This window comes from Alligator mississippiensis, chromosome 3 (genome assembly GCF_030867095.1).
Source record: "Alligator mississippiensis isolate rAllMis1 chromosome 3, rAllMis1, whole genome shotgun sequence".
NCBI lineage: Eukaryota > Metazoa > Chordata > Crocodylia > Alligatoridae > Alligator > Alligator mississippiensis.
Genome location: NC_081826.1, coordinates 187,227,562 through 187,242,495, shown reverse-complemented (window position 1 = coordinate 187,242,495; position 14,934 = coordinate 187,227,562). Strand labels below are relative to the sequence as shown.

Sequence of the window (14,934 nt, the reverse complement as noted above, 5' to 3'; positions counted from 1 at the left end):
TATGAAGACTGAGGTGAAAAAAGCATTGAGCACTTCAGCCTTTTCTGTATCCTCTGTCACAAGATTTCCTCCCGCATTCAGTAAGAGACCCACACTTTCCCTAATCCTCCCCTTGCTACCAACATAGTTGTAGAAATCCTTTTTGTTACCCTTCATATCCTTTGCTAGCTGCAGCTCCAGTTGTGCTTTGGCCTTCCTCACTTCACTCCTGCATGCCCAAGCAATGCTCTTGTATGCCTCCCTAGTTATTTGTCCAAGTTTCCACTTCTTATAAGCTTCCTTTTTGTGATTTAGTTTACCAAAGAGTTCCCTGCTAAGCCATGCTAGTCTTCTGCCATACTTGCTAGTCTTCCTGCAGATGAACGGCTTGGGAAGGGGTGGGGCTGGGGTGATCCAAGTTTGGCTCTAAGCTTCAGAGACATGTGAAAAGCCACTCTGGTGGGTGCTTTCCTCCACCAGGCAGACCCTGGCTGGAGGACACTGGCAGAGGCCTGCATTCCCACCCATCACCTCTCTGAGGCAGAGGCTGGAAAGGGGTGGGGTTGGGATGATCCCAGCCCACATTTGGGCTGGGGAGGGGCAGTGAAAAGTCCCCCCCCCCCCAAAAATGCCTTTCCCCATGTTGCGCAGACCCTCTCTGGGAGAGGGCAATGCTGGCTTGGGGGGTGCATTTTTCCTCCTGCTCAGAGGCATGGGCTTGAGACAGATTGGTGGCTGGACACACAGTCCAACCTCTTAGCAGCAGCAGACTGTACAGCCAGCAGACAATCAGGTCCGGGCTATTGCTGAGCTAATGTCAGCAGCCTTAGGAGAGTCCCCAGGCTCCTGGCCTGGGCCAGTGCAGGCTTCTGCCTGTCTCAGCCATCCAAACAGTGAACATTAGTTCAGTTTGTTATCGGTTCAATCTATGCAGCTTAGAAAGACCTGTGAAGATTGAATCAATTTTGCCTTGGTCTTTTTGAACCTCTGTATTCAACCTAATTGTGTTACATAAATGACACTCTGTGTTGAGTCAATGCTAGACGCCTGCTGCCATAGCTGACATGGAGCCCAGATACCTATATGCAAAGGTTCCAACTTTCAGAAGAATCTTTATATATAAGCTGATGACCTATGGAGACCAAAGCTTATCTAAACTGGAAAGTTCTGTTAGATAGATTGTAGCAATGACACCATTTTGCAAAAGCTAACTCATTTGTTCTCACCTGTTCTGTATGATGTAGGTGAGTATTATTATCCCAACATTATAACTGGGAAAACCTAAGCAGAAAAATGAAGGCCAAATCTGTCCAAGTTAGGTGCCTAAAAGTGGATACTTATATAAGTTGCTTGATTTTCATATCTTCTCACTGAATGACCTTCATGAGAGCTACAAGCACTCAGCATTTTTGAAAATCAGGCCACTTTTAGTTAAGTGCCTACTTTTAAGTGCTTACTTTCAAAATTTTGGCCTGAGTGATTTGAAGGTTATATAGAAGGGTCAGATACATGACTGGAATGTAGGATTTCCTGGCTTTCAGAAGTATATCAGTGGGACGCACCTTGCAGCAGCCCTTCACCACTGACTGTAGCCTAAATAGTTGTTTGGAAATCTCCTTTAGATTCAAACCACAGGTTTCAGGGTCCCCAAGTCCAGTTCCGTACAGTGACAGAGAAGGAAACTGAATTTCTGTGATTTTAAGCAAGTTACAACTAGCTCTCAACCCCAGGAACTTTCAATGATGCCCTCAAAAGGAAAAGGACTAACATATCACTAGAAAAAAAACAGCTGAGATTTGTGTTGATATTTATATTTCCTTAGAATAAGAGCAGGTGGGACACTACCTTCAAGCTTTCCAGGCCTTGAAGGCCATATCTACCCTCAGTATGGCAAGAGAGAACTCAAAACATAATCTGAAATGCAGTACGGAGAAAACCTTCTTATGCTCTTACATACACTAAATGGTTTCCTCTGAAATGTCTTTTGTTTCTCACCCCTCTTTGCTTCTTATCACATTTTTAACAACACTGGATGAGTACGGTAGTTTTTGGCTATGTTTCTCCTCTCCTTATCTAGGCTACAGCTATTCACTTAACAGAGTAAAATTTACTTCGAAAATCAATACATGAAGGTAGTCAATTCAGATTATGTTTATCTCTTTTTCTATTATAAGCCATTAAATAGTTCCAAACCTTTTCCTTAGGAATTTATTTTCAACAGATCTAACTGCACAGCGTTAAATTTAAATGTCAAATTTCATTACAGTTCCTGTTTGTTTTTTTATAATGATTTTGGGAGTAAGCCAACAATTTGCTTTGAATATAGCTATGGATCCATGTAACCCAGCCACAACCTTAGGATGATTCCAACTTTCCTAATATATGCATCTGCCTTTGTACTATGGACAATAAATCCTACTGCCTGCTGACTTGACTATTTCAATAATAACAGAAATATAAACAAAGCTAATTTTTCAAAATTAAGATAAATTAACCTCAGAATAAATTTTGCAATCTGGTATATTTCCACTTGATCAAACTAACAGCCATATCCAGGATTAAACTTCAGATGCATTGGCTAGTAGAGCACTGTCTACAAATATTCTCTTGCAGAAGGTGTAATCTTTCCTTTTTTCAGCAGGATGTGTGCGTATACCACATTTCATAGTCAAAGCAGAGTAAGGGCTATAACTGTTTATACAACGTTATACATTTGTCTAGTTCCTGGTCACAGCCTTGACCAGTCATGCAGATTGTCACACACACTTAGGCCATGGACAGGTGTTATATTTGTGCCAGGAGAAAAGTCTTTTTCCACGCACAGAAGGACAGAGTACAGACATTCAAGGGATTTCTTGTGGAAGAGAACTGGCTACCTACCAGGAAAATCCCCCTCCTCCTAAACTAACTTTTGGACACGATGGGGTTCAACACTGACAAGTGCAGGGTACTGCACCTGGGGAGGAAGAACCAGCGGCACACCTACAGGCTGAGGAACTCCCTTCTCACCAGTGTTGAGACAGAAAAGGAACTTGGAGTCATCATTGATGCCACAATGAACATGGATCGACAGTGTGGGGACACGGTCAGGAAGGCCAACTGTACCTTGTCATGCATCCACAGATGCATCTCAAGCAGGTCCAAGGAGGTGATCCTCCCCCTCTATGCGACACTGGTCAGGCCGTAGTTGGAGTACTGTGTCCAGTTCTGGGTGCCGCACTTCAGGAGGGATGTGGCCAATATGGAGAGGGTCCAAAGGAGCGCCGCCCACGTGATCAGGGGTCAGCAGGGCAGGCCCTACGAGGAGAGGTTGAGGGACCTGAACCTGTTCAGCCTCCACAAGAGAAGGCTGAGAGGGGATCTAGTGGCAGTCCACAAACTAGTCAAGGGGGACCAGCAGGCATTGGGAAAGTCCCTGTTCCCCCGAGCAATTCCAGGAGTTACAAGAAACAACGGACACAAGCTAGTGGAGGGTAGTTTCAGGCTACACATTAGGAAGTGCTATTTCACTGTCAGGGTGGCTAGGGCCTGGAACCAACTTCCAAAAGAAGTGGTGCTGGCTCCTAACCTAGGGGCTTTAAAAGGAGGCTGGACGAACGTCTGGCCGGGGTCATTTGACCCCAGTACTCTTTCCTGCCATGGCAGGGGGTCGGACTAGATGATCTCCTCAGGTCCCTTCTGACCCTACCAACTATGAAACTATGAAACTTTAATGTCTGTACACTTAGCTTGGGAGAGGAAGGGAGGGAGAACACTGGCTCCTTGATAGCCCACCCAGGGGTGAGCTATTGAGGATCACTGTGGGGACCCTTCCGTGAAAGATTCCCCCACTCCCACCAATCAGCTGGGAATTCTCTAGCAGTGGGAACCCTCCTGGGTTGCTACTGGGGAAAATGTTTCCCACCCCCACCGGTCCCTGCACTGGTTCAGGTCAGCCTGGAGGAGTGCATGGAGTGGGTTCCCCCCATGGGAGAACAGCTCCCCCATCCCACCAATCAGTTGATTGGTGGGATGGGATTGAGGTGTTCTTCCAGGACTGGGACTGTCCTGGGGCTGCCAAATGGCAGCTGATGCTTTCAACACCTGGCAATTGTTACTTGACAGCAGGGGTCACCCTTCCAGAGCAGGGGAAAGGGCAGGCTGTCAATGAATAGGCTCCCTATAGGAACAGGCCTCTACTGAGCAGCCCTCTATTGCACCCTGGCTCACATCTGTAGCTTTCTAGCCAGGGGTCTGGAAAGCATGTACTCTTGAGCTCCCAGGATATTTTTGTCTGTGGCCTTAGAAGCTTGCCACAGGCAGGTTTCATGCTGAAGCTGATTAGATATAAAATTTATCCAGGCAGCACTGACAGTTATTAGGGGAGCAATGCCAAAACAAAATCATTAGTTGTTATAACATCCACTAGCCAACCTGGGTTTTGATAACATGCAGATCGCAAGGTAGTTCCTTAGAAGTTGCAAAGTTTGAGTCATATAGCTGAGTTCACATTAAAAAAATCAGGCAAAATGCTTGAATTTTTTCACCTGAAGCAGAACTAGCAAAAGGATATCTATTTTGTGTTGGAAATATTTTTTTTCCATGGCTCAACTGCAATATCTACTCCTTCCGATTATCAAACACTTGAAGAATGGAAGTTATTTCTTCAATATCTTTAGCAAACTATGGTGTTTCTAATAACCCTTCCCACAAGTCCCATTAATATTTATCTAAAATGCACTGGAGTGCTGCCATTAAAAGCTTCACCATTTTACCTTTTTTCTAATTAACATTACTTCAGAATTGCATACATATAATAATCCATATTATAGCACAGGATATTGTGATAACAACATTTTAATCGTACACAAATGACAACTGTGAAAAATGTAAAGGTACTACTGTACAAGAGCATTCTTCCATCACAGTTTACAATAGTGTTACCAACTCTCAAATTCTAGCAATGAGAATTTAAATTGTTTTCAGCAGCCAGCAGCATTAAACTACTATACTGCAAGTAAGTAGCTTCATTTCCCTGTCATCTAACCACAGATAATTTTCCTTTCTATCTAAGGCAGGGGCTTACTTTCCTAAGAAATACATACGAAATACAAGGGGAGATGCATAGAGGCAAAAAGTGGCAGTTAGACCCCAAAGCTCTCATAATTCTTCACCACTGCTACTAGTAGTTTTCCAATGTTTTTATTACTTATGAGCAAGATCATTGTCTCTCTCTCCACTACTGTCATCTGCTATTGTTTTACCAAGTATCCTTAGCTCTTTTCTTCCTATAATTGCCTTACACAATAAATCTTTTTGACTCATTCCATCTTCAGTCTTCCTTAGCTACATTTGTTACTGACTGCTTTGTACTCAATCTAATGATAATAGTGACATTTTTCACTTTTTCATTCTTTTAATGTTTCCAAGTCATTTTTTTCCTGACCTCACCTGCCTTGAATTCTTCAGTCAGTGATGGAAAAGGGGAAAGGGAGTTTACAAAGCCTACAATAAAAACCCACCAGAGAGAAGGCAGGTTGCACCCCCAACAATATTTAATGACTTGCTCATTTTCCTCCCCATTTACTTCACATCACACATGGGAACCTTATAGACCAACAAGGATCACTGCAACCAGAGCAATAACATTTATTGATTGTACCAGGCTTCATGTTTTCCTGGCAAATCTTTATTGTCTATCTCTTCTAATCCCTACTGGCACTGTGCTGTCAGCTCTTTAGTACTATCTGTGTTGTTTAAGTCTCCACAGGTCTATTTCTCCAAACATTTAAGTAGCCTCTGCTAAATCTGGTAAACTCTTCTCAGCAAAGCATTTCTTTACTTCCTCTACACCTGCATGTTGCTTGTTCAAACTTTACTTCTGCCCAGTCAAACAGGTCCATTCAAAGCAGAGGTGTTTCCAGGATTTCAGAGAAGGGGGTGTGGGAGCAGCAGTCAGTACTGCAGGGGTGGTTTCACTCCCCTCCCATTCTTCTTCCTCACACATCACTGCTGGCAGACCATGCAGCAGGAGCCTCCAGAGACTTTTTAAGTCCCCAAAGCAAGTAAGAGAACCTTCCCCACTCCTAATGCTCAGAGCTATGCCCCCTCTTCTTGCTTTTCCTTGCCCCCTGCCTACCCCTGCTGCTTCCCTTGCTGTACAATGGCCAGGGGAAGTTCCAGAGCCACTCTTGCCCATTTTAGCTGGGCTGCGCAGGGAGCTGGGCTCAGCTGGGGGCAGTGGCAGCAGCAGTGGTGATGGACAGTAGGGTCTCCCACCTCCCACACCTGTTCCTGCAGGGAACAGGGCAGGGTGGGGGAACCCACCATTCTACCACTGCTGCTATCACTGTTCCTAGCTGAGCACAGCCTGGCTGGAGTAGGCAGAAGAGGCTCTGGGGCTTTTTTGCCCCTGAGACAGCGTGGAAAGTAGCAGTGACATGTGGGGGAGAGGGAAAAAGGAAAGGGAAGGAACACAATTCTGAGCAAGGGGGGAAGGAAGCATTCTTACCTGCTTTGAAGACTTAAAGTCCCAGAGGCTCCTATGGAGCAGTACAGTCAGAAAGGCAAGGACAGCCATACCACTGCACCCCGCCTGGATCCAGACCTGATCCAAAGTACAACACAACAGCCATTTACATTTTGCAGTCACTAAGACCTAATATTACAAGGCACTTCATTGGGAGCTGGAAGTATATGGCCCTAAACAAACTGTCCATTGATGATGAGGGTCTTTTTTTCTAACCAGCAACTGCTTCTTCATTGTTTCTCAGACTTAATTTCATTGTTAGGTTTAAAGTGCAGAACTAATCTGAAAAACAACTTCAAGGCAAAAAAAACAAACCCTTTATTCTCAACATAATTGTGCCCTCAGTTTATTCAATTGCATCTTCTAATCTTAGTAAGTTTATACTGTTTTTTATTCCTAGTGGCACTTGAGAGCCAGTAGAGGTGAGAGTGCTAACTGGATTCTACTTCTCATGCATCATCAATAAGATTATTTATTGAGTTTCTACCAATTCCACCTGTCCAAATGCAACCAGAAAGATGGGTTCTATGACAGGGGCCATCTCAGGACCGGGTCTCCTCTTCGGCCTGCTCACCTGTCTAGGGGCAGTCTGCCCTGTCTCGCTTGCCATGGCTTTATGAATAACTGGTGTAAAATGCAGGAGGCTGCCCATTTTATGCCCTGATGCCATGGGCATTATACACTGCTCCAACCTTCCCTATACCATGTCCCATGCCTCGCAGATGGCATCCAATGTGGTTCCTGCCCCACTCTGGGCCTCATTACATGTCATTCTCATATTGGACCCTGAACTGGATCCCTCCTAGTAAGGAAGCCTTAATTTCCACTGTCATGCATGACTGCAAGCTCCCTAGCCCCTCTCCCTCTCAGCAGTGACCCCACCTCTGGGGCCTTTGGTCACACAGGCCCTGGCCCCGCCTCTAGACCAGTCAGAACCCCAGGCCCCCTGGCTCTGGATGTCCCTTGCGGTGGGCGCTCTGGCCCTGTTGACCCTTCTGGTCCTGGCCCCAGCACTGACCAGTCTAGGGTTTCCTGGCTAGGTTCCTGAATTGTTCACTCCCTCCCTCTCATACAGGTCCGCTTTCTCAGGTTCCTCCAAAACACACTAGGCCTTATGCCACATGGGCCTCAGGCCTCTGATGGTTATGCCTGGACCCCTTCCTGTTCCTACTGCTGGGTTACCCACCAGGTTGTGGGGGCTCGGGCTATAAGATGCCCCTTACTCGCCTTTCACTAGGGAGGCAACTGGTGTGTCATTTTCTGGGGACCACCCTGGCATGGGTGGACACACCACACCATCCTACCCCAGCAGGGTATTTTTCAGTCATGCCCCAAGAGCCTCCTGCTATCCCCATAGGTCCTGACCTTACTTCCAAGACATTGCAGCAGCTCTAGCTGGGTGGTGTTCTTCTGGTTGCTAGCAGCAAACTGCTAGCTCCCCTGAGGACCTGAGTTAAAAAGGAGGCTGCTCAGCCCCTTCCTCCTATCACCATGCCCTCCTCCAGATATGTGACCACCTCATCAAGGCTGGTCTGCACCTGCCGGCTACCCTGCTGCCTGCTCCCAGCCCTTAAAGTGGCAGGCACCAGAGGTGCCCTGCCCAAAGGTTGCATAAATGTAATCGAAGACATCGGTTGTTCTGCAATGTCTTTATTACCAAAGTTTCATAATAAGGACAATTGTAGTTTGCAGGGATGACAGTGAAGGCAAAAATACTTCTAAATTGAAAAGTATCTTTTTTGAGGAAAGCTTTAAATTGAAATTTTTTACTTTTGATTGAAATACTAAAAAGTTTTGAGCAGAAAACTTTACAGTTGAAAACTTTGTTTTTGGCTGGTTTTTATTTGTCCATAAAATAAAGTTTATTTTCTTTATTTATCTTGTGTGTTGTTGAAATATTCTGAGGGAAAAAAATCTCCTTTTCTGACTAATTCTTTAAAATCTATTTTGTAGGTTGTGCCACAATATAGAAAGGAAAGATATTAAACCACATACTCTCTGTTGACTTAAACCAGTAATACTGCTAAAATTTTAGACCCATAACAGAGAATTCAACTGAGGATTTTCGTTACACTCAATACCATAATTTCTAGCTATATTAGGTAAAAATGTGCGGACATTACTTTATACCAAGTGGATACCAGAAAAACCCCAAACCACTAAATGATTCGTTTTAGTTTGTACAATGCCTAAGGCTCCTATGCCTATCTAGGTTAGGAACAGATGCTGCATTTGTCCCTGGAGAAGTCAGACCTGTGTTTGTTCCCAAACCGAAGTGGTCCAGGATTAGCATGTAAACACATAACCCTTGAGTGGATGAATGTATTGCTGCTTTTCTGCCATTGATTCAATGATGTAATCCTGGGATAAATCCAGAGATAACCCTGAGGTAATCCAGATACCCTTTGACATGTCCTGGGATAAACTGTTAGTACTTTTTATCCCATGAACCCTCTTAGGACTTTTCTGGGACAACAGACAATGACATCTAAATGACTGTACTTTGTCCTAAGACAAAATACAATGTCTGTTTGCAGTCTAGTCTCTAACTAGGGCTCCTGTATACAATGGTGGTGGTAGAAATATTTATAATAATAAATTTTTCTTAAAATATTCTTTTTTTGCATTCTTGATGGGGAGGTGATTAACACTGATCAGTCTTGTATAAACAGAAAATGTGATGCCCTCTGCCACCATCAGAACCCTTACTCACTTTATATTCTCATTTGCAGGTACTTCTGGCAATTCAACAGTTATCATTCCATCTAAGTTGGTTTTTCCAATGAAGACTGGCTTAGTGCGCAGGACATCTGGTGCAGTCTTTGCTGTTACCCTGTGCTGAAGACCTCCAGCACTATTCCCCCTATTTGTCAGCACAAACGAATACGATGTCTCTGGCTTCAAGTTAATGATAAGTTTCTGAGTGGCTCGTCCATCCACTTCAACCACCATTTTTCCATCATCATAAAGGATCTAAACAAACACATAAATTCAAAGTTTTTTTAATTACACAAATAAACCCATACATAGGTTTAAGATGGAAACTGAAAGCACATTTTAGGGTTAAAACTATTATTGAATACAATCTAATTTTTTTTCCAAGGAAAGTATTCCTAAAAACACATTATGTACTTCTACAGTGTAACTGGTACTGCTATATCTTTTTTTTACATATTTAAATGCTTAATATATGCTGGTATAGTTGAGCCCAGCCTTTAGTATGCTGTTCATATCAAGACTTTTCTGCATCTGTTCATCTAGCTGCCTTAAAAATTACTTGATTTCTGATTTGCATCTTTGTAAGAGGGGTAAATGGAAGAAAGAAAATCACACTCTGTTGCAGACTCTGGAGAGCAGAAATACTGAAAGAAAATTATTTTTCTACCTCTGTTTAGTCTAACATATAATATCATTGAACTGTAAGTAAACAAAGAGTTCACATCCTGTGTAATATTTAGAGCATTGGTCTAAGTTTGGAATGACATGAGTCCTCTAATACTGAAGTGGAAAGTTCACATTGCCAAAACTGAATTATCTGCTTGGGTTGATACTGCCGATTAGCATATACTTTTGGCAATAGCACAAACAAAAAGAAAAAAAAAACAACCAACCCATCCCCCAAATCCACCTGTTCAGTGAACTACTTAACCAGATGAAATATATCCTCCAATTTTATCCTTGATACCTAGAACTGGAAAACAACTTACTTTGAAAGGCATGGCAGAATTGTAATTCTCTGGAATCTCCCAGGAAAGCAATACTGAAGTCTTCATTACTGCTTTTACATGAAAATTTTTTGCAAACACTGCTGGAAAAGGAAAGAAAATGTATTTAAACAACATCTTGACCCTTAGATCTTGTTCATTTTCCAACACTGTCAGTAATCTGAGGCTACAAGCTTTCCACTGAGGTGAAAAGGATAGAAATCCAATTTTCCTACCTGCTTAAAAGAATCATTTTAATACACATTCTTACAAAGCTTGTTCATCTAATGCCAACTTAATACACATTTTCCTTACCTGAAAGTATTGTGCAGATGTTAGCCAGGCTTGCTTGACATGGAATAACCGAATTCTAAGATATCCGAAAACAGATTAAGATTTACATACTTTACCTTTTGTGTTTGGAGAACCTATTTATATGAATGGGCCAGTCAGTTTTTTTTACAGCTTCAAAAACAGTGATATCCAAAGACTGACATTCCTTTAAAGGACAACGCCATAAGCAGACAAATCCTACCTTGATCCACGGGTAGTGTCCTGAACTGGACACTTGGACTATATGGACCAGGCCCTTTGCTTGTGTGGGCACGTACTTTTACATCATAGGTGGTATCTGGTTTTAAGCCAGAAAGTGTCATAGTGGTATCAGCAGGAACAATGGGGAACTCAACTGGGTGGTGTGCAACATTGATATCTCTGTACAGCAGGGTGTATTTGGTGATAACGCCATTTCGCTCAGCTAAGATCGGTGGTTGCCAAGTTAATTGAACTGATGTAGAGGTGGAGCTTTCCGAATGGAGGTTTTGAGGGAATCCACTAGGTACCTCTTCTGGAACATAAATCTCTTTTACCATCTCCTCCCCAAAGCCCACTTTATTTTTAGCTGAAAGCCTGAAGACATAAGATGCTCCTTTATGGATGTCTGTAGCTGTGAAGTGGTCTTCTTTCTCTGAGAATTCCAGTGTTGTAAATGTATCCATATCTTTGCGGCCAAACTTCAGGCGGAAACCCTGCAGGGGGCCAAAGGTATCGACAGGAGGGTGCCACTGAATAAGAGCCGTGTTCATCTGTGTGTGGCTAATCACAAGCCGAGGTTTGCCTGGAACTGTAGCACAATGTTATTTAATGATGATAAATACAATGGAAATGCACATTTAATTCTTGAGGCTTCTTAAATAGGAATACAGCTGCATTTATTTTTCCTTCACTCTTTATTCTTCAAATAACTATCTTATAAAAGTTCAGAAATAATCTTGTTCTTTTATATTGACATAATACAGTAGATGCTGGGTAGCTAAACTTTCTTTTATCAGTTATTTCTTCCTTTCCCCCCCCAATTTCAAAATACAGAGAAAAAATGGGTACAATCAGGAACATAGAAGATCTAAACTAAAATGAGGCAAACCTCACAAGTTATGTAAAACTACTCAGTTTTTTTGTTACAGGTATTTGCTTGTGGAAAAGCAGTACTGTCATTAATTTAATCCTGTGTAAAATACTGCTATTCTTGTGAAGGATATGGGTCTAGCTCCCACTGGCAAAACTGATAAAATGTAAGCACCTAACTGAAATTTTGATCTTTGAAAATCTTCTCTCCCCTCAAGTCTCTAAGTTATATGCTCAAATCTACCCTTTCAGTACAAAAGTATACAGCTCTATTTTCAGAGATCCTGAGCATTTGCAGTGTAGTTAGGGCAGACTGAAAAACACACTGGATCTGAAAAAAGGTCATTTTAGCACTTAAACATGGATTTAAGTTCCACATGAGGAACTTTACAAGCACAGGATTCTGGAGTTTGTAAGGATTCCCACTGGGGCTACATATGGATGCTGGTCCTGCATACCTGAATGCAATTCCTATACTGTTGTCTCAGGTTCCTATGCTGAGTCAGTCAAATGTGAACATTTTGATCCAAAGTAATATATATTTCTAAGAGTCACACTTTTCTACACAATAAATTAACATATGCTATAGTATACATTGTATTATTATACAATATTGACATACTATATATTATATAGAAATATAATATGCATTTCTACAGAAATCTAGACAAGCAGATACTTATCATTAGAACCCTTGATTACAATTTCAGGTGAACTAAAGATAAAAGAACAGGAATGCCATGGCTTTTCAAAAATTCTCTGAATAAGCTCTCCATTAATTTTTTTATACATCCTGGTCACCACAGCTAAGAGTACACAATTTTTGATTTTTTTAAGACATTGCTCACATATTTTTAATTTTTTATGCCTAATTCTTGTACAAATATGATCCCAGCCATTGTATAGGTCTTTTCCTCACTTTCTGTAGCACATAGTGTATCTCTCTGATAAGTTCCAAGTCCCTCCCCTCCTCCCATTGATTGCTACAAGTCAGTTATGGATTTGAGAAAAGACTGTGGATGCCTATTGTAGGCCATATTTTTCATTGTATTACAACTATTATTGAAACCAATGGAGCATAAGCAAGAGGAGAAGAGTCCACAGAAACAGAATAATAACTCCTTCAGATTTCTAGAGTAGAGACTGCTGGAAGCTGTAACTAAATTATTTATGTCATAAATTGCTTTTATACCTGTGGCAGCCCTCACATTTAAAACTACTTTTTTAACCTTGATTAGCGGTACCTATAAAAGAGGTAAAAATTACTACTAGTTCTAAGCAGAGCTGGAAAGCCAGCAAAGCTTGCTTACCTATTAACAAAAGAATCAAAGAAAAAAAATACCCTACGTTGTTTGGAAAGAAGAACAATATAGACCCCTTCATATTTTTATAAGGTAACTAAATGATCCCATGCTCTGTTGGAGTTTGCTTTTAAGTTAATAATTCCATTATTCAATTCAATCAAAAAGAAAAGAAAATTTTCTAAAGGGGTTTTTTTTTTTTAAGCACCAGCCCTTCAGGCATTATTTTCCTACAAGTATCTTAAGTATCATCACCTTTAAGTCTAAAAAGTACCATGGAATAAATTACAGGATATTGTCCACAGGAGTTATAGCTTTAAGTTGTTGTATTGAGTAGTAGCAATGCATTCTTAACACTTCTTCATTCAATATCTGAATTTAATAAGAGCTTAAATGAAATTAATATACCTATGGAAAAGGCAGTCTGGGTTGCTACTGAACTGCATTTCCATAACTATCTAACAGGATGTCATTGTACTACCAAGTTACATCACAAGTGTCACATAATCAAAACAAGCTTTCATTGGTTGAGCATAATCTATGCACATGGCACTGTTAACAACATTTTGTAAGTCACCTTTGTCAAACTTACCCACATATAGTTGACAGGTGTCAAACATCATGTAAGTTGCCATCTTGTAAATTAATTTCTTTTAAGAGCAAATACCCAAGGTGGGGAACTTTTAATGCTTCATTTTTATTGAAAAGGTACAATTGGAAATAGACAAAGCCTAGTCCAAACTGTATTCTGCAGTGATGGATATGCTCATGTGATGGGATTTTATATCTTCTTAAAAAAGGATACCTCAGAAGCTATAAATCTACCCACATTCTCTATCCACTTAGGATATCAATTGAGTTATAAAGTCTCAATTTTCATCAAGGCCTTCTTTGGATAAGATGAATTTGGGATTTGATTTACTTTTCACTAGCAAAATTTTTACAATGCTGTATCTCCAACTATTTTATTGTAAGTGAGCTCTAAGTGAGCAAAGAATTAGGCCTCTCCAGAGTAAAGCTTGCAAATTCGGTGCCATATTCCATTTCCCAAATCGCAAGCTAAAAATATGACTGTATAATGCTGAATGTACTATTTACATACAATTGAATCTCAACAACATGTAGGTACAAGCCATAAAAAAAATGACACATTATTCTTCAAGAGTTATTAAAATGGATTTATACCTATGGATATAAATGCAGCTTTCTGGCAACTGGGTGACTAGCTTTCACAATAACCACACAGAAATATTCACTAAGAGCCAGATTCTATTCCACCTGTTAGGAATCTAAATGGATATAAGCACCTAAGTGTTGGCACTGGATTTATGACCCGGATACCTTATTCCAGAGAGAACCAAACCCTCAGGTCAACCATAATTTCTTCCATTTGATAGCAGGCAAATGTTATTGATACACAGTGATAGCAGATAAGAATAATGCAGGTCAAGCAAACAAAATAACTGCTTTGATTTTATAGCTACCAGTTCTAAGGCTGTCACAGAAGGAAGGTCTTTTTTGAATGTCAGATGTCAGCAGCCTGGAGGTAGAGGGCCGAGGGCCCACCCCCCACAGTGGGGTAGGTGACATGCGCTGGTGGTGTGCCATCCATCCATGGTGACCTCAGGACTGTGTATCAATAAAACTTGCTTATTATCAACCAGAAAAGTTGTGGTCAGTCTAAAGGTTGTGATTGCCCAAAACAAGGTATCAGGACTGGGTTGTAAATCCAGTGCCAACACTAAGTGCAATTCTACTCTGTCCTGTTCAAGCTCCTGAAAAGCAATATTGCATTGACTTTTGTAACACCCTCCTCCTTAAGAATGAAACCCATAATTGCACTGAGGAGGAAGAGAACCTACCTTCTTATTAACAGTTTTTCATGAACTTGCATCAGATGGCAAACAATTGCACTTGTGTACTTAAATCCAGGTTTATGTACATATATATTATGTGGAATAGAATACCTTAGGTCTGTTTTCTTTCTACTTTATATGTATGTCACATTTCACTATAACACATCATCTAGACTGTGTTG

At 41.4% G+C, this 14,934-nt stretch overlaps 1 protein-coding gene across 14 annotated transcripts in view; it reads right to left on the bottom strand.

The window, feature by feature from the left end:
* Window positions 1-14,934, bottom strand: part of PTPRD (protein tyrosine phosphatase receptor type D) — a 2,106,329-nt gene that overhangs the window by 152,138 nt on the left and 1,939,257 nt on the right. For 6 of the 14 annotated variants that reach the window (XM_059724729.1, XM_059724733.1, XM_059724735.1 and 3 more), the window contains 3 exons: window positions 10,727-11,314; window positions 10,195-10,295; window positions 9,201-9,460 (listed from right to left, as the gene is read on the bottom strand). In XM_059724729.1, the coding sequence (XP_059580712.1) occupies window positions 9,201-9,460; window positions 10,195-10,295; window positions 10,727-11,314 (949 nt within the window). The remainder of the gene's footprint in view (window positions 1-9,200; window positions 9,461-10,194; window positions 10,296-10,726; window positions 11,315-14,934) is intronic. The other 8 variants (XM_059724732.1, XM_059724734.1, XM_059724736.1 and 5 more) reach the window with 3 other exon arrangements.